At 41.9% G+C, this 19,439-nt stretch overlaps 1 protein-coding gene across 11 annotated transcripts in view; it reads right to left on the bottom strand.

The window, feature by feature from the left end:
• Positions 1-19,439, bottom strand: part of SPHKAP (SPHK1 interactor, AKAP domain containing) — a 106,629-nt gene that overhangs the window by 10,108 nt on the left and 77,082 nt on the right. For all 11 annotated transcript variants that reach the window (XM_073359839.1, XM_073359841.1, XM_073359848.1 and 8 more), the window contains 4 exons: positions 18,034-18,168; positions 9,957-10,212; positions 5,856-9,663; positions 10-189 (listed from right to left, as the gene is read on the bottom strand). In XM_073359839.1, the coding sequence (XP_073215940.1) occupies positions 10-189; positions 5,856-9,663; positions 9,957-10,212; positions 18,034-18,168 (4,379 nt within the window). The remainder of the gene's footprint in view (positions 1-9; positions 190-5,855; positions 9,664-9,956; positions 10,213-18,033; positions 18,169-19,439) is intronic.

Genomic DNA, 19,439 nt, shown 5'->3' with positions numbered 1-19,439 from the left:
TGCAGATACCTCATGGATCTCTCACTGAGTTGCAAGTAGCTACTTGTATCATCAGGATTGTCCTCATCATTAACTAGCTGGGACCAGCTGCCTGTGCTTTCATCGCTGCTGTTGAGAGGATTCGGAAAGTCTTCAGCTGTTTTTGTTTCCACCATGATTTCAGCATCTGGTTTGCTTCTAGTATCAACACTGCAAGAAAAGGCATTATTGATATGGTAAGTGAAAAAATGTAGGAGTTTAAACTAGAGTCTCCAACCTTCAGGCAGTGGAAAGCTTGATTTCCAAAGAGCCAAATAGCAGCAGGACACTTTAGTCAGCTTCAAGTTTTGTATTACAATTTCTGGCTGTGCTATAGTGGGGATACTTGTGGGGACTGATTCATTTCCCATTCACTGTAAATTTAGGGCAAATCCACTGAAGTCAACAAAGAATGGCCATACTGGGTCAGACCAAAGGTATATCTAACCCAGTATCCTGTCTTCTGACAGTGGCCAATGCCAGGTGCCCAGAGGGAACGAACAGAACAGGTAATCATCAAGTGATCCATCGCTTCTTGCTCATTCCCAGCTTCTGGCAAACAGAGGTTAGGGACACCATCCTGGCTAATAGCCATTGATGGACCTATCCTCCTCCATGAATTTATCACTGTAATGTTCAGCAGTAAAAATGGTGCAGGATCAGAATCTAGACCATTTCATGTTACACAAAATCCAGTTAAATATCTGGTCTAAGATTCTCTTTAAAATGGCTTTTATTATATAAAAACAAAACAAATGAGGCTTTCCATTATTTTGGGAATGCCACATCACATAAATGTTCAAACTGCCAAATTATGGGCCTGTATCATGACTTAATTGCAATTAGATGTTTAAACCCACACATGTAAAAATATGTCCTTTGGCTGAGTAGGGATTGGGAAAGAGGTATCAGATAAAATCCACTCCAGGCATCACCTGAGGAAAGGGACTCATCTCTTTGTATGCCCTTAGAATACCAATAATTCTTAGCAATTATATGGGACAGCACTTTTTGTTTGTATAGTGGTTTGAAAATATAAACAAATTAATCCTGTTATCAATAAGTATTTTAAGGATGCTTATTCTTTTTGTATTTCCAGTTGCATAACAGAGGTGTTAAATTTCTTAAAGTGCAACAGTAAAAAATAAATTGTGTTAGACATCAAAAAGTATTAAAAACGAGATACATATCTGAGTCAAATAAAAATCCCTGAAAAGAAGTGTAGTGCACACATGATTAAAAAAAAACACTATAAACATATTTAGAAGTGAAACATACCAAATTTATGCTCAAATGTGGGTCCCATTTCATCTTAAATGTCTCTGGAGGACCTCTAATTGGAAAGGCATATGTTCGTATGTGATACACACATTCTTTCCCTAGTCCATTCTGCCACTGAAAATACAGGTGCTTTGTGCAAAGCCATCTCATACACATTCTAGCTACTGACTGTGCTACTTCCCAAAGTTCTCTTTCATGTTTAATGAAAAAGTGTCTGAATTATTTACAATGCAATCATCCTGCTTAAAAAACTCAAAATGCAGCCAGCAAATTTTCAATAGCTGTTGACCAAAATTTGGCTATTTCAAAATGACATGCAAAAATCTAACATTCAACCTTTAAGGCAACATTAAATCTATTCCTAGGAAATGAAAAGAGGAAATAAAATAAACAATAGCACCTTTCATCATGAAGGATTACAAAGTGCTTCCCTAACTGTTTATTCACGCTACCATTGAAATCCAGCTATCTTTTGGTTGGACAGATGGGGTGACGGCACAACAGAAAGTAAGAGGACATTTTTCCCAAGGATGCTGTGTCAGATCCTTATTCTCAAAGTGCAGCTGTACTCTGAAACATGTCTTTGAAATGCTGCACCTTACAGAGCTGCTCCATGTGTGTATCCAGTCATATAGCTCCATAGATTAAACATGCTTTTACTCCTCGTATTCCTGCTAGCACTGCAGAGCCAACAGAATGTAGGAAGGGTGAGCTGGGTAGTATTCTAGTTTATGCATCAAAAGATTAATTATAAGGCAAAGATTTGGCCCTCACTTGCACAAGCATAATGCCACTGAAGACTATGTGGTTGCACAAGCCATTGTGAATATGTCCACACTGCATCTGGGATCAAGCCTCCCAGTCTGGGTCCACAGACCTGTGCTAGCAGGGCTCATGCTAGTGCACTAAAAATAGCTGCATAGACATTGCAGCTCTGTTGGAGCTTGGGCTCTTAAGCTTGGGGCTGAGGGGGGTGGACTTGAGAGCCCGAGCTCCAGCATCTACAAAGTTACAGTAGAACCTCAGAGTTAGGAACACCTCGGGAATGGAGGTGGTTCATAACTCTGAACAAAACGTTATGGTGGTTCTTTCAAAAGTTTACAACTGAACAATGACTTAATACAGCTTTGAAACTTTACTGTGTAGAAGAAAAATGTTGCTTTTAACCCTCTTAATTTAAATGAAACAGGCAGAGAAAGTTTCTTTACCTTGTCAAATTGTTTTTTAAACTTTCCCTTTTTTAAAAAAATAGTTTACATTTAACACAGCACTGTATAGTATTTGCTTTTTTTATTGGTCTCAGCTGCTGCTGATTGTGTATGTCCAGTTCCAAGCGAGGTGTGTGGTTGACGGGTCAATTCATAACTCTGAGGTTCTACTGTAGTTATTTTTACGCTACGGCGAGTCTGTAGGCCCAGGCCAGGAGGCTTGCTCCCAGAGGCAGTGTAGACATACCCTGGAGGACTAATTAGGCATGAAGGACTTTTTTTTTTTTTTTTTTTTGGTGATTGTACATGAGATGGAATGAACGCAGCTTGACTCCCTGAACCCAAATTGAGCTTGGAGCACTGGTGATTAGAAAAAAATGTTTTTTCTTAAAACTCTGCATACTTGATGTGGAGTTCCTAAGGAACAATAATGTGGACCCCCACAATGACATTTTTAGGGACTCACTTTTCTGAGCAGAACTGAACTTTAAGAGAATTTCCCTGGGCACTGTGGTATCTACTCTACATGGAGACTCTGTTTTATAAGGACCGTAAAAGAGACCTCAAATGAATGCATGATAAGAAAGAGCAATGAAACAGCTACAAGAACTGAATTACAATTAACCCAAGGTGAAACAGTAGCTTTCTGGGTTTATAAAGTGTTTCATTTTCTTTTAGAGCCATTAACCAATTAGATACTGCAAGTGCAATTTCCCAGCCTGACCAGTCTTTCCATGTGGTCCTGATCCTCACACACACAAAGTCCATTAGAATCACTAGGAGTTTTCTGTGTGGATCAGCATTGGGACCAATGTATTCCCTACATAGGAGCTCCCTACCACCCCCAGCTTCTCATACGTTACATTTCTCTTCCAACTATTTTCTCTCTCCATTGCTGTATTAACTAACCAAAAGTGAAACAAGATATTGTTAAAGAGTTATATCAAGTGCTAAATGTTAGCGAAACAATGACATTCTTTTAGCTGCTTTTAAACAAAACAGAAGTAGACTTGAAAGAGGAATACTTCAGTAATATAACCTCAGCTTTTCTATCATTTCCTTTTGCAGAGGCTCATTCAAGGTCTGTATTGTACAGCTTGTATTTCTTGGCAACGAGAACATGCTACTCGGTGTTCTGGTGGGGTATCTGGGCTGAAACGTGTGTATCAATCGGTTACTGAACCACACTGTTTCATCAGTACCACGACAGTACATTTCACATGGCCACATCAAGAATTGTTCACCAAAGGCACAGATGAACCAGGGCATATTTGTCTGACTACAGCAGGTAAGTCAACTCATCATTCAATTCACCTACCTACATGTAAACTTTCTGCACACAAACAGAATTCACCCCCAAGCATATGTAAAGTGTGCAGATGCATACAGCTTTGCTCTGTCATCTTCCTTTCCCCAGCTCCAGTGGTATCTTCTCCCCACCCACTCTACATACCAAGAAAGAATAATATGGGGCCCACCTGCCTGTGTGGTGAGCTCTGCATGACCGACCCCTGCAACTCTATGCTTTGGAAGCTTACTGATCTCCTCTGCCCACAGTGACAAGGAGTGAAATCCTGGCCTCACTGAAGTCAATGGGAATTTTTTCATCGACTTTAATGGATCCAGGATTTCAGTCAAGGTCTCTTATTCCTTTCTCCATTAACAAGTCCTGTTACAACCACACATGAGCTACATAAGTCACAAAATTCCCACATCTGTCTTCATGGAGAACCTTACAAAACTCAGGTTTCATCCTGAGGAAAGAGCAAACAGTATCTTTAACCACATCAGAAGCAGGCACACATTTGCTGAGTGGATTGTCCACCAAGATATTCATAATAGTTCAGTGTCTAGTGCTTTAAATCTCTATACTGTACAGAAGGAGCAGTTCAGATAGAGTTGGTCAAAACATAGGATTACCCATTGCAGAAAACTGGGTGTTAAAACTCTATAACAATAAATATGTAACTACATTCAACCAGACCCTGAATTTACTCCCTCTGAAGTTAATCTCCAAAACTACAGGCTTCTGGGTATTCTGAGTTTCCTGAAATCCAGAGCCAATTCAGTGGATGAAAATCCCCTCTATTCAGCAACTCTTGAGCATCCAATTCATCATTCAATTGTTATGTCAAGTTACATCAAGACAGCCTTGCAAAATTCTGCTGACTCATATGAGTGACTAACTCTTATCTTTTGTTTCTGGACAGCCAAGAAAATAATTAGGTCTTCCATTGTAAGACTTTATTTAGGGCTAAGTTTGCAAAAACCAGGTTTCAAGTTGTGCTTTTGCGAACTATGCAGTGGTAACTGAGTGAGTGCAACCCACATTTGCACACTGTCTCCACTCCTGCCACAGAATCACCTGTTTGTGTGGGCAGTTACTGGTAAAAGTATACAGCTGCTTTATTGCCAGTGGAAACTAGGATCAACACACACTAAAATTAGGCTCTCTACCTTTGGATTGTGCTACAAGATAGCAGGACTTGTATTTTTCCTAAACCAAGACAGAAGCAGATTTAGCATTCTTCAATAGAGGAAAAACCATGCTTTGAACCAAAGAAGCCAAGCTTTTCATTTCACTACAGAAGAGCTGCAGCTCAATGAGGCCTGTTTCCTGCTCAAGGTTTGTCAAGATACCCATCCCTACAGATGTAATCACAGAGCTGACTATCTAGTTGTAAGAGGTCTAATTCTTCTTTCCAGGCACATAAGTAACTAGTTATGTGAATGAACAGAACAGACAGTTCAAGGCCAAATTCTGCTCTCTTTGTTTTTACAAAAGCAGCATTAGTTTAAGCCTAGGTGTTAGCCAGCTGTGCATGTCCACATGGTTACCTGTGAAGATGATTTTTGCCAAGGCAGGATTAATCGGTACAGGAGAGAAGGCAGAGTGGCATCAGGTGAACCAATAAGGTCCACACTAAAACACACATTCCTAGATCTGGCCTTGTCTGTGACTCAAAACATAGAGGACATGGACAATGTCAACTCTATGGGTCTGGAGGGCAGTGCAAACCAAGCTGAAATAGTTTAAGCCTTTTACTCCCTCCCACCTTCGGTTTTCAGGCATAAACCATTTCACAGTCAGAGTTCAGCTCTATGTGTCCTGTGGTGTTAGAAGCGCACCTCAGTAATATAATTACTGTCCTTGTACACACAGGTCTTTTTTGGCAATTAATAGTATTTCAATTTGTTTCCCTCATTAGGTTTGCTGTAATAGGAAATTAACTCCAATATATTTCAAAAAGCTAAGTTCCTCCCACCAGACCCCTCCCGGAAACCACTGTATACTGTTAAAGTTTAAAAACAAAGCAGTGTCTTGACTTGTCTTTTTCTGTCACTTACCTGGTATTTATCACGGAGCTTGAAACCATGTGCTTCCCAGAATATGCTGCTGGAGGTTTTTCTTTGTTCAGATGCTCCTTTGTTTCCCCAGCGGGGATGATACTAGAAGTTAAGGGCTCTAAGTCTTTATTCAGCTCTTCTCTTTGATCAGTTTCTATCTGAATCAAAGGCACTTCCCTCAGGAAAGCAGAAGAGCCTATATGGCTTCCCTGGAGGGATCCATGGGTTGTGAGTTGTTCTTTTTTCCCATCTAAATTTATTCTGTCCCTTGTGGGTTTAGACTGACTTTGAGTCACACTTGGGAGAGATCTGCCTTCTGCTACATGTTCCTGGTTTGTATAGTCAAAGGAATCTTGATGGATGACAATTAATGTTTTCCCACTTTCAACAATATTTGCAGCCAGTCTGTTTGCATATTGTTCTACATGCAGTGGGGAATCACTGGGGAATTGATCAGCATCTGTAACCTCTGCCTCATCCCCTATAATCTTGTTCTTACGCATTAGAGATTCAATTGAGCTTGTCCATGTCTCATGAATCAGCATGTCTGTCACCTGGTCAGTCCTACATCTTTGGTATAGGCATGAGTCTGACTTGCAAAGACCTGAAGAAGACACAGTGCTGACCTGCTGTACACTTAAGGAATCCTGGTGGCTGTTGTGAGCAAAGCCATCTAAAGATTTTGCTTTGATTGGTGCATTCACTGTTAGCCTGGAACCTGATGATCTGCTGTCAGGCATAGAGGATTGTCTAAAACAAAACGGTGATCGTGGAGAAGGTGGTAACAAGCTTCCACTCCACTCCTTTGAACTCCTGATGGAAGACGCGTCATCTTTATTTTCCTTTTCTATTTCCCTTAGCATATACCTATAAAACTCTTCTGTGATGCTTTCTGTGCTAGACTGTTTGGATGGGCAGCTTGGTCTCACGTTGAGGTGGCCGTTTTTCCTGGATACCTGTTGCAAGGCAGAAGTTAGAATGCTGCTTGCATTTTTTCCTGCATAGTAGTCCAGTAATAAATCAAACCCTCTCCCTTCATTTTCCATCTGGTTCACCATAAATCTTGAAAATTCATCTGTAATACTTTCACAACTAGACTGCTTAGAGACAGAACTAGTCTGGCTTCCCGGCTGACTTAAAATATTAATTGGGCCCAAAGTATTTATAGATCTTTTGGAATCTGAATCCTCTTCTGGTATGCTCTCACAGCTGGACCCCTTGGCACGGCCCCATCTTTCACAGTGCAACCTGTTTCTGGGATGGTTTGGACCCTGCCAGACATTATCAACCATGGATAGCTCGGTTAGGTTCATAATTTTAGCAGCCACTTCATTTGCAAAGATACTGACAGATTCTGGAGTATCTTCAAGGTTGATGGATTCATCCACTACTCTGTTCATCAGTCTTTCCTTTAGTTCTGGATGCTCATCTGTTTTCCTTTTGATCTCACTCAGTCTAGGTGGCCTGTGCTTCCTAACAACTGAGCCATTGGGCTGCGATTCCTTCTTCCTTTTTATAGTTCTGCATGATAAACTCTGGGTCACCAGATATTCATTTCCTCTTTTCCATGCACAGAACCAAGGTTGCTTACCATTTGAGTTTTCAAGACAAATGGCAGCTATTTCTGTTGCCATGGAGACCACGGTTTCTGCTAATTCTTCTGCAAAATCTGTTACACAGTATGTATCCCTTGGATGTTTTACCTGTAGCACAGGCTGAGAAGGAAGCAAGATGTGATTACCTAATAAAGACACACTAACTTGGACTTCATTATTTAGCACAGTATCACACTTACGTTTGCTCTGGTTTTCTGTGTTCACAATAACATCAGAAGATAACTGCTCTTGAAAACCATGTCTGCATTCATTGATTGTAAGTGTGTTTTCTCTGTCTGAAAAAGACCTGAGGTCAGTCTTGCTTTGATATGGGGATCTGTCGCAATCTCTTGTGGCTCTTTTCAGATATCTTTTCTTGGGGGATGTTTTGACAACCAGTGAGTTATGCCCACTGACACTACACAGCAGGTCTGAATGCAGTGTGGCACTTTCCATGGTATTTGGCACGCCTTCCTCCTTATCTTTCTTTGTATTTGTCAAATTTACAAGATCTTTGCCAGCATTAGCACCGTAAAAAGTACTAAGTGGTTCACTGGTGTGATCTGGGGCTTGCTGTGATGGTTGAGTAGCTGTTGTCTGTGTTGCGTGGCTTTCTGTTTCTGTTACCCTCCATCTGTCTTTGTCCTCAGAGAAGAGAAGTGAACACTCACCAACCTGTGCAATCTCTCTCATCTTCTTGCAAGTGAAATATATCACATTAAAAAGCAGTTCATTGGCAGTCTCCATAAACATGTCCTGTGTACTGAAGTCTGAGTTATTGTCTGAACCAGGATGTAGCTGTCTTTTCTTCCTAACTTCTTCCATAGAATGCCGCAGAATAACATTTGATACATTTTGTGCGAGTTCATCGCAAATTACTTCATCTAAGGGTGAAATCCGAGGCCTTGTTGCTGTTTCAATAATTTTTCCATTTACGGACTCAATGAAGTCCCCTACATTTCTGTATATACTGGGCTTTGTCAAAATCATGGATGCCTCTTTGAGCAATGCCTCTGCAATGCTCTTGTTCAACTTCTCCATGCTGCTTCCTATGGCTATACTACAATGAAGGGTAACAGCTGCAGAAGTCTCAGCTGCAGATAAGAGTCCACTTGAAGTTGCAGGGTATTTATCTTCCTTTGTTTCACCAAGACCACAGACTGCTACAGCACTTGCTACTTGAGTCATACCACACAAAGCAGATGGAAATGAATATTCTGTATCTGCACAGTTATCAAGTACTCGTGAAGATTTTATCTGTTCCTCTTCATTATCAACTGTTTTGGTTTTAGAGTCTGTGGCTTCTTGTTCTCTTTTGAGTCTTTCTGCAGCGTGGGGGCTTGAAATGGTTCCAATAACTGTGGCTGCACAAGCCAAAGCTACTTCCAGTGCACTCTGGGTGTGTCCTTTGGAATTCTCTTCCTGCAGGTAATCTGAAATTTCAGCAGAACTTTCTGACTCAGACCAATGGCACAGATTTGGGAAACCAGACCCAGGCCATTCTGATGTATTTTCACAGCTGTCTGGACTTTGAACTATGACAATTTTTGGAAGTTCATTCCATGATTGGGAAGTTATGTCTTCTGTTGTACAAGTTGCTGAACTTAAGGAGTTTCCTACAGAGATGCTAATAGCAGCCTCCTTGGTAAAAGTAGGTTGAGATTGGGACAATCTAATAAATGCATCTTGCAGAACAGACTCTGCTAAATTTGTAGCATATTGACCTGTCATTGCTTGCTCATTTTGCAAAGGAAGATGAGGTTTCCTTTCACCCGTATGCTCCTCTGTGTCTAGCTTATTGTTTTGTTTTGCTATTGTGACACACTGAGAAGCTCGTTCTTCCTTAGCCATTCTGGTCAAAGATACACCTTCTGAAGTGCATACTGGATAGGAATTTTCAGTCTTATCTGTAAGGGATCTTTCCAGGCTATTAGTATTAGGGGATGACCTAACTCTTCCAGCTAAATCATTCTTCCACTGTAGTTGCTGGATGGACTTATCCACAGTTTGTAAGATGCTGTCTTCAGCCACAATATTCAGTGCGTCTTCTGAATCAGCAGAGTTTTTAGCAGAAGTTAAGTTTTCTTTATTAAAGCAGTTGTCATCAAGGGCAAATGGCAGCGTGGTCTTCCTATAATGTAGGTGCTCAAGTCCCTTTCCTTTATGCTTTCTGATATCTGATGCAGGTTCTGTGAGATGTACATTTTCATGACCTGTACAAATAAAAATGACACATTAGCCTTTAGATAACCAGCTGTCATTTTCTAAAAGGTGATTGTATTAATGTGTTGTACTGTACAATTAGCATACAAATACCATGTTCCCTATCTCTTGAGCAAAAATTTAAAAAAAAATAAATGACTTTTATCTCTCCAATTATCCCTCTTCTATACTGCAATTAAATGTATGCATCAATTAATGTCAAGTGCAATTTATATGAGCGTTACCCGAAGTATTTTGCAGTACTTAACAATAACAAACTTATGGTCAGTTACATTGCTTTTACCATTTTTATATTCATCAGCCTCATTCTCATCTTCAAGGTGCTCAGATGCTGTGAGAAAATCTTCTTCTATTGAGGACACTGAACAGTTTGTATCATCCTCAGGCTTTAAGATATTAGTTTCTATCTGCAGCTGTCTCTCCTGCACAAGCTCCAGTCCAATCAGAAACTTGTTTATTTCAAAGATGATGCAGCCTATGCTGTTTTTTCTGTTCCCCCTTGCACACTGAACCAAACATACATCTGCCAGCCAAGGACACTAGAGGGAAAAATAATATCAAACAGTTATTTAATTGAAAATGATTTTTTTTCCCTTTTCCCCTTATAATTATACAGGAACGGTCTGTTGTAAAGAAGCAATAAAACTTGTGAATTAGATGTTTTCAACATACTGTGCAGTTACATTGATGCCAAATATGAGACTGTTTGACATGACATTTTCAGTTACAAAAGTGTTTTACGTAAATCGGGTGTAAGAAAGCACTCTGCTGTAGTCAGACTACTTTTTTTTTTTAAAGTTACCAAATCGCTTACCCTTAATTCAGTTTCTTGTCCTTTTAATGGCATATTGTTCTACTTGCCTTTGGCTCTGTCGAAGTTAGCAACCCTCTCCATTATTAACATACACGTGTTTCTGAATGTTATTAAGCTGTTTAAGGAATGGTTTGTGTAGGTTGTACATTCTTCTTCAAGACCATTTCTACTGTGATGCGTATAACAAATCAGCCTTGTGGATGACTAGTTTGCAAGGTAGTTAGGGATGGGGCTATTTACCTATTATAATATTAAAATACAATATTTTAAAACTGTATATACTCTGTATTCCTTTCCCTTAGCCTTGTGCCTGTGCAAAGCACCATTATTAATTATTTATATTACACTAGCACCTAGGAACCCCAAATAAGATTTGTTAAGTACTACATAGTAAGAGACAGTGAAGAGCTTTACCATGGAAGCCAAAGACAAAGGATGGGAGAAAGAAAGTACAGTGGGAAACTAAGGCCCAGAGAGATTAAGGCCCAGATCCTCATAGATATTTAGATGCCTAATGGGAGCTAAGTACCAAAATAACGTTGAGGCCTGGGTCTAACTAACTTGCTCCAGCTCATATACAGAGTTTGTGGCAGAGCTAAAATGTGAAGCCAGCTCTCAAGTCCCCATCCACATGCCTTAACAACAAGACCCTCCGTCCTCTCTTTTGACTTCAGTTGGAGTGAATTATTCATGTGAGTGAAGGAGTCAGCCTGTGTAGCTCTGATTGCAGGAGTGGGACCTTAGACTGAAAGCTCTTCAGAGCTGTATCTGTGTCTTTCTATGGGTTTGTACAGAACATTACAGCCCTGTCCTGACTCGCCTTTGGGTGCCACTGTAAGATAAGTATCTAAGTGTAAAAGTCTTGGGATTAGTGTTATACTGTAACAGCACATTTAACTGGTCTGTTTTCCCCTTCGAGCTACACAATATGTTTGAGTGGAAAAACTGCATGAATAAATTTGTTAGCACCTGAGAGGGCACAAGATTGACAGGCTTTGAGATTACTTGTCGCTAAGAAGCTACCATTGAATTCCGATTTAGTACAAAGAGTACTATGAAAAAATGCAAAATAATAAAGTAATGTGAAACAGTGAATGAGAGTCAATTTGTATTACTTCAAAATATAAAAATATGAAGAAAAGACGTATGTATTACTTCATTAGGACGCTGTCAGCTTTGATTGAAAATGTAAGTTTTAGATTGAAAATGTAATACGTTTTCCTGAAATTTACACAGCAAAAAAATCAATAAAACCAGGTGTATGTTTAGATATAAACATTCCTCTGCAAATGTCCCAGTACACAATTTGCAGTGTTACATTAGTGTTTAAGGTTTCTGAGTGGTAGCCATGTTAGTCTGTATCAGCAAAAAGAACGAGGAGTACTTGTGGCACCTTAGAGACTAACAAATTTATTTGGGCATAAGCTTTCATGGGCTAAAACATTTCAGCCTCCCTGGACACTCAATTACAGACCTAAAAGTCACAATTCTTCAACAAAAAAACTTCAAAAATAGACTCCAACGAGAAACTGCAGAACTGGAATTAATTTGCAAACTGGACACCATTAAATTAGGCTTGAATAAAGACTGGGAGTGGATGGGTCATTACACAAAGTAAAACTATTTCCCCATGCTAATTTTTCTCCAATTGTTACTCACACCTTCTTGTCAACTGTTTGAAATGGGCCATCCTGATTATCACTACAAAAGTTTTTTTTCCTCCTGCTGAGAATAGCCCACCTTGATTGATTAGACTCATTAGAATTGGTATGGCAACCCCCATTTTTTCATGTTCTCTCTGTGTGTGTATATCTATCTATCTATCTTCCTACTGTATTTTCCACTGCATGCATCCGATGAAGATGCATCCGATAAAGATATAGAGCAGGTTGCACAGAGAAGCCAAGAGGCCAGTGAAGAAGCTTGGCAACATGTGACCCCCAGAAGAGGTAAGCGGAATGTCCGGGTTCCAGCAACGCGGACACAGGTAACTAACCGCTTTCATGTTCTCTCCACAGGTATCGTTGCGGAGAGTGGACCAGATGATATGTCTGGGGCGAGAAAGCAGAAGGAGACTCCGCTGGTTGGAAGGCATGAGATGCGATGTCCTGAGGTTGGGGGTTCCACGACCACCACTCCCAAGAGAAGGAGGCGGGTGGTGGTGGTCGGGGACTCTCTCCTCCGGGGGACTGAGTCATCTAACTGCCGCCCTGACCGGGAAAACCGAGAAGTCTGTTGCTTGCCAGGGGCTAAGATTCGCGATGTGACGGAGAGACTGCCGAGACTCATCAAGCCCTCAGATCGCTACCCCTTCCTGCTTCTCCACGTGGGCACCAATGATACTGCCAAGAATGACCTTGAGCGGATCACTGCGGACTACGTGGCTCTAGGAAGAAGGATAAAGGAGTTGGAGGCACAAGTGGTGTTCTCGTCCATCCTCCCCGTGGAAGGAAAAGGCCTAGGTAGGGACCGTCGAATCGTGGAAGTCAACGAATGGCTACGCAGGTGGTGTCGGAGAGAAGGCTTTGGATTCTTTGACCATGGGATGGTGTTCCATGAAGGAGGAGTGCTGGGCAGAGACGGGCTCCATCTTACGAAGAGAGGGAAGAGCATCTTTGCCAGCAGGCTGGCTAACCTAGTGAGGAGGGCTTTAAACTAGGTTCACCGGGGGAAGGAGACCAAAGCCCTGAGGTAAGTGGGAAAGCGGGATACCGGGAGGAAGCACAGGCAGGAATGTCTGTGAGGGGAGGGCTCCTGCCTCATACTGGGAATGAGGGGCGATCAACAGGTTATCTCAAGTGCTTATATACAAATGCACAAAGCCTTGGAAACAAGCAGGGAGAACTGGAGGTCCTGGTGATGTCAAGGAACTATGACGTGATCGGAATAACAGAGACTTGGTGGGATAACTCACATGACTGGAGTACTGTCATGGATGGTTATAAACTGTTCAGGAAGGACAGGCAGGGCAGAAAAGGTGGGGGAGTAGCACTGTATGTAAGGGAGCAGTATGACTGCTCAGAGCTCCGGTACGAAACTGCAGAAAAACCTGAGTGTCTCTGGATTAAGTTTAGAAGTGTGTGCAACAAGAGTGATCTAGTGGTGGGAGTCTGCTATAGACCACCGGACCAGGGGGATGAGGTAGATGAAGCTTTCTTCCGGCAGCTCACAGAAGCTACTAGATCGCATGCCCTGATTCTCATGGGTGACTTTAATTTTCCTGATATCTGCTGGGAGAGCAATACAGTGGTGCATAGACAATCCAGGAAGTTTTTGGAAAGCGTAGGGGACAATTTCCTGGCGCAAGTGCTAGAGGAGCCAACTAGGGGGGGCGCTTTTCTTGACCTGCTGCTCACAAATCGGGTAGAATTAGTGGGGGAAGCAAAAGTGGATGGGAATCTGGGAGGCAGCGACCATGAGTTGGTTGAGTTCAGGATCCTGACGCAGGGAAGAAAGGTAAGCAGCAGGATACGGACCCTGGACTTCAGGAAAGCAGACTTCGACTCCCTCAGGGAACGGATGGCCAGGATCCCCTGGGGGACTAACTTGAAGGGGAAAGGAGTCCAGGAGAGCTGGCTGTATTTCAAGGAATCCCTGTTGAGGTTACAGGGACAAACCATCCCGATGTGTCGAAAGAATAGTAAATATGGCAGGCGACCAGCTTGGCTTAATGGTGAAATCCTAGCGGATCTTAAACATAAAAAAGAAGCTTACAAGAAGTGGAAGGTTGGACATATGACCGGGGAAGAGTATAAAAATATTGCTCGGGCATGTAGGAATGATATCAGGAGGGCCAAATCGCACCTGGAGCTGCAGCTAGCAAGAGATGTTAAGAGTAACAAGAAGGGTTTCTTCAGGTATGTTGGCAACAAGAAGAAAGCCAAGGAAAGTGTGGGCCCCTTACTGAATGAGGGAGGCAACCTAGTGACAGAGGATGTGGAAAAAGCTAATGTACTCAATGCTTTTTTTGCCTCTGTTTTCACTAACAAGGTCAGCTCCCAGACTGCTGCGCTGGGCATCACAAAATGGGGAAGAGATGGCCAGCCCTCTGTGGAGACAGAGGTGGTTAGGGACTATTTAGAAAAGCTGGACGTGCACAAGTCCATGGGGCCGGACAAGTTGCATCCGAGAGTGCTGAAGGAATTGGTGGCTGTGATTGCAGAGCCATTGGCCATTATCTTTGAAAACTCGTGGCGAACCGGGGAAGTCCCGGATGACTGGAAAAAGGCTAATGTAGTGCCAATCTTTAAAAAAGGGAAGAAGGAGGATCCTGGGAACTACAGGCCAGTCAGCCTCACCTCAGTCCCTGAAAGAATCAATCCTGAAGCACTTGCATGAGAGGAAAGTGATCAGGAACAGCCAGCATGGATTCACCAAGGGAAGGTCATGCCTGACTAATCTAATTGCCTTTTATGATGAGATTACTGGTTCTGTGGATGAAGGGAAAGCAGTGGATGTATTGTTTCTTGACTTTAGCAAAGCTTTTGACACGGTCTCCCACAGTATTCTTGTCAGCAAGTTAAGGAAGTATGGGCTGGATGAATGCACTATAAGGTGGGTAGAAAGCTGGCTAGATTGTCGGGCTCAACGGGTAGTGATCAATGGCTCCATGTCTAGTTGGCAGCCGGTATCAAGTGGAGTGCCTCAAGGGTCGGTCCTGGGGCCGGTTTTGTTCAATATCTTCATAAATGATCTGGAGGATGGTGTGGATTGCACTCTCAGCAAATTTGCGGATGATACTAAACTGGGAGGAGTGGTAGATATGCTGGAGGGGAGGATAGGATACAGAAGGACCTAGACAAATTGGAGGATTGGGCCAAAAGAAATCTGATGAGGTTCAATAAGGATAAGTGCAGGGTCCTGCACTTAGGATGGAAGAACCCAATGCACAGCTACAGACTAGGGACCGAATGGCTAGGCAGCAGTTCTGCGGAAAAGGACCTAGGGGTGACAGTGGACGAGAAGCTGGATATGAGTCAGCAGTGTGCCCTTGTTGCCAAGAAGGCCAATGGCATTTTGGGATGTATAAGTAGGGGCATAGCGAGCAGATCGAGGGACGTGATCGTTCCCCTCTATTCAACATTAGTGAGGCCTCATCTGGAGTACGGTGTCCAGTTTTGGGCCCCACACTACAAGAAGGATGTGGATAAATTGGAGAGAGTCCAGCGAAGGGCAACAAAAATGATTAGGGGTCTGGAACACATGACTTATGAGGAGAGGCTGAGGGAGCTGGGATTGTTTAGCCTGCAGAAGAGAAGAATGAGGGGGGATTTGATAGCTGCTTTCAATACCTGAAAGGGGTTTCCAAAGAGGATGGCTCTAGACTGTTCTCAATGGTAGCAGATGACAGAACGAGGAGTAATGGTCTCAAGTTGCAGTGGGGGAGGTTTAGTTTGGATATTAGGAAAAACTTTTTCACTAAGAGGGTGGTGAAACACTGGAATGCGTTACCTAGGGAGGTGGTAGAATCTCCTTCCTTAGTTATTTTTAAGGTCAGGCTTGACAAAGCCCTGGCTGGGATGATTTAACTGGGAATTGGTCCTGCTTCAAGCAGGGGGTTGGACTAGATGACCTTCTGGGGTCCCTTCCAACCCTGATATTCTAAGTGGGTTTTAGCCCACAAAAGCTTATGCCCAAATAAATTTGTTAGTCTCTAAGGTGCCACAAGTACTCCTCGTTCTTTTTATTAGTGTTTAAGGGTCAGGAAATGAAACAGAGTAGAACCAAAGTGAAAATGAGGTAGGTGTGTGTGTGTGTGAATTTAATGCATGTGAAAAGAATGACATCCCTGAAATTCTTTTTCTAGATAGACAAATATGACAAGGACCGAATTAGCACAATGCTTCCTGATGCCAATGCTATTTCACCTCATCCCGACATGGAGAGAGCACCTCTCAGGTGAGAAGTTTAGGTCAGCTTCCATTTCTGTTTCAGTCCTGACCTCCCAGCAAGGGAGCTGTGCTTTTTTGTGATATGAACGCTTGTTTACTGGGATCCTGAAGAATGGATTGAGATCACCAAACTCACAGGCCATCAAACAGACATCAGATCTCCTGTGCCTTCTGGAGCAACTATGAAGTGGTGTGGCTGTTCATTGCTCCTTACTGGTGCAATGGAGCTCTTTGGTACTTAAAATGCACCATGCCATTATTTATGTTTTTTAAATGCAGCCATTAGGTATAAATAGCAAGTAAACTCAATAAACAACCAATTTTGTCTTTAAAAAGTAGCACATTAGTAGGACATAAAATGCAATGATCTTCGTAACAGAGATTACAGGGCACTCTCACAAGATTTATGTGCACAAATTAATTTCACAGCAGGCCCTGCTGCTCATTGCTAGTGAAGATAACCTGTTCTGATTTTAATCTTACTTAGACAGGCTTTACACCTGCTGTGTAGCTCTATGGATTTAAGGAAGTTGCTCCTGATTTACACATGGATAAATGAGATCAGAATCAGGCCCAATAAACGGGCCTTTCATCCTTTCCCCTTGGCACAGGTATGAATGTAAAGGCACAAAGTCTTATGAGAATAACATAGAGCCACAAAAAATTTGTCACTCTAACAAGCAGCTACACTTTTAAAATCTATGTTTAAAAATTGTTTTAATTTACCATTTAACATTTGCTTCCTATCTATATGTGGTGCTGGAAGTTGGGAATTCTTGGCATGCAACTCATTGCTGCCATTGGAGCATTCCAGAGCTATCGGAGTGAAGGGGTTGGATGCTAATCTTTACTTTTGTATCTTAGTTGGAGAAAGTAATCAATTAGTTTTACTGTTGCAGAATAAAGCAGGGACAAGCGTTGACGGGGTTAATAGCTCTCAGGCTCTTCCATTCTGCAATTAAATGTACCCACAGGCAAATGAATTCCCGAGACAATTTAGCCCAAGGGATATTAAAGCACCATCATGAATTCCTTTCAAAGGTGCCTAATGAGGCCAGTATGGCCGGGGATGGAGACAGGGAGGATTGCTAGAGCAGGCTGGCCAGTGGGAAGAAGGAGCAAGACCTTACTTAAAAGGGAATCTGCAGCAGCTCTGCTCTAACGCCCCACCCTCCCCCTCGCCCCCATGAATCCAAAGCATTAAATCCTCTCTCCTGCCTGTCCATGCTGCCCTTCTGCCCCGACTGTCTCTGGAAGCAGGATCCTGAATGAGCTATGCCACCATTGGCTGCTTTCTCAGGATGCTGCACAGAAGTAGCTATTAGGGGTCCTGAATGAGAGTTTGAGTGAATATGCTTACGGCAGTATTAACTCTCACCTAGATAGCCATAGGATCTGGAGGGGAACAGGCTGATCCCTGGCTCCACCCCTTCCTATCTCAGCTCAGCCCCCAATTCCCCCCTGATTTGGACTTTTAACTATGTAGCTGCATAAATAGTGTTTAAACAGCTAAGCTTGTTCTTTTTATGTGTACATACCTGTGTAGTTCTCAAGCCAGCACTTGGCTCTGTGCTTGCAGATTCTTTTCTTTCAGATTGCATACACTATCCTTGATGGCTGCGATGTGTTCCTAAAGATAAATGAATAGTGCCTACCTGAGAAACTTCAAAATCAGCCTGAAGGTTTCCTGAAGTTAATCCACTCAGCAGGACTATTTCGTTTTCTTTTGGTGGTTGTACATTCATAGAGCTGATAAGTTTTGGGAGATTTGGAGAGACACTCATCAATCTCTGCAATAAGAAAATTATGGCTGAGATAACACCACTCTACTTCACCCCGGTCAGAGTTACCCTGTTGCATCCGTAAATATTTAAAGGACACTTGGTAGGCATTCCTTTTAAATGCATTTTAAAAATGAACTCAATTCTCAGAACATACCGGAACTAGAATTGGCAGCACTGAAAATGCAGGTCCTCTATTTATGTACCAAACAATTACAGCAATGGCAGTGCAAATGTCCCCACACTGCCCTAGAAATATGACAGCATTAGGGATCAGAGGTCAGTTCAGTCCCCATGCCCATAAAAAGTCTTGGCCTTTGTACTATGAATAGCTCCTGAGTGAACGGGACTACTGTGTACATAGTGTTAATATGTAAAATACAAAAGGATTAAATAATTATTGGTATGGGCTAAATCTTGTAGTTCCTACTCAGGCTTATGATTAACAAGAAATCAAAAGGAGTTTTACTGGAAAAAGATCTGCTGGATTTTGCCCTATGAAATTAATTCCGTTTTAAATCTATATTTACAATGATGTATTCAATACACCATTTGAATTAAACATCCATTTCTTAGATTTAATATACTCTGTAGATACTTTGGTTTCATAACCTATCATTTGTGATGTGAAAACAGAGTAACTTTCTATATGGCATGTGTTTTACATATATGCACAGTACATTTGAACAAAGATAAACTACTAATGATGATGATACGTTGCTCTGTTGTTATAATATTTGTATAGCAATAGCGCCTGGGAGCCCCTGCCATGGATCAGGACCCTGCTGTGCTAGGTGCTGTACAAATGCAGAACAAAATAAGACTCCCTGCCCCAAAGAGCTTACCTAAAGCTCTTAACGTGCTGTATGAACAATAAGTAATTAAACATCACAGTGTCTCTGAGACACGTAACCATTATTATCTCCACTTTATACATGACCAAGTACAGCACATCAGTGGCATAGCCATGAAAAGAATCCAGAACCTTGACACCCAGTCCTGTGCTTTAACTACAATACAGTTCAAAGATACTTCATTTCCCCCCTCTTTATCTTCAAAATGATAAGGTTACAATACTGACATTTCTCCTTACACTGATTTAAATTAGACTTAATACCAATGGCTGGCTTGGCAAACCTAATTCAGTTACGGGGAACAATCTACTTCTCAGTACATTGATCTGCAGATATGACCAAGTATTAATATTTGATATAAAACTTAAATTCGGTGCTTCAATTCATTTTGACATTTTTAGTCTAGTACCCAAAAAGTACTTGTCT

Source organism: Lepidochelys kempii, chromosome 9, assembly GCF_965140265.1.
Source record: "Lepidochelys kempii isolate rLepKem1 chromosome 9, rLepKem1.hap2, whole genome shotgun sequence".
In the NCBI taxonomy this organism is placed as follows: Eukaryota; Metazoa; Chordata; order Testudines; family Cheloniidae; genus Lepidochelys; species Lepidochelys kempii.
This window is presented reverse-complemented; position numbering and strand designations above follow the sequence as displayed.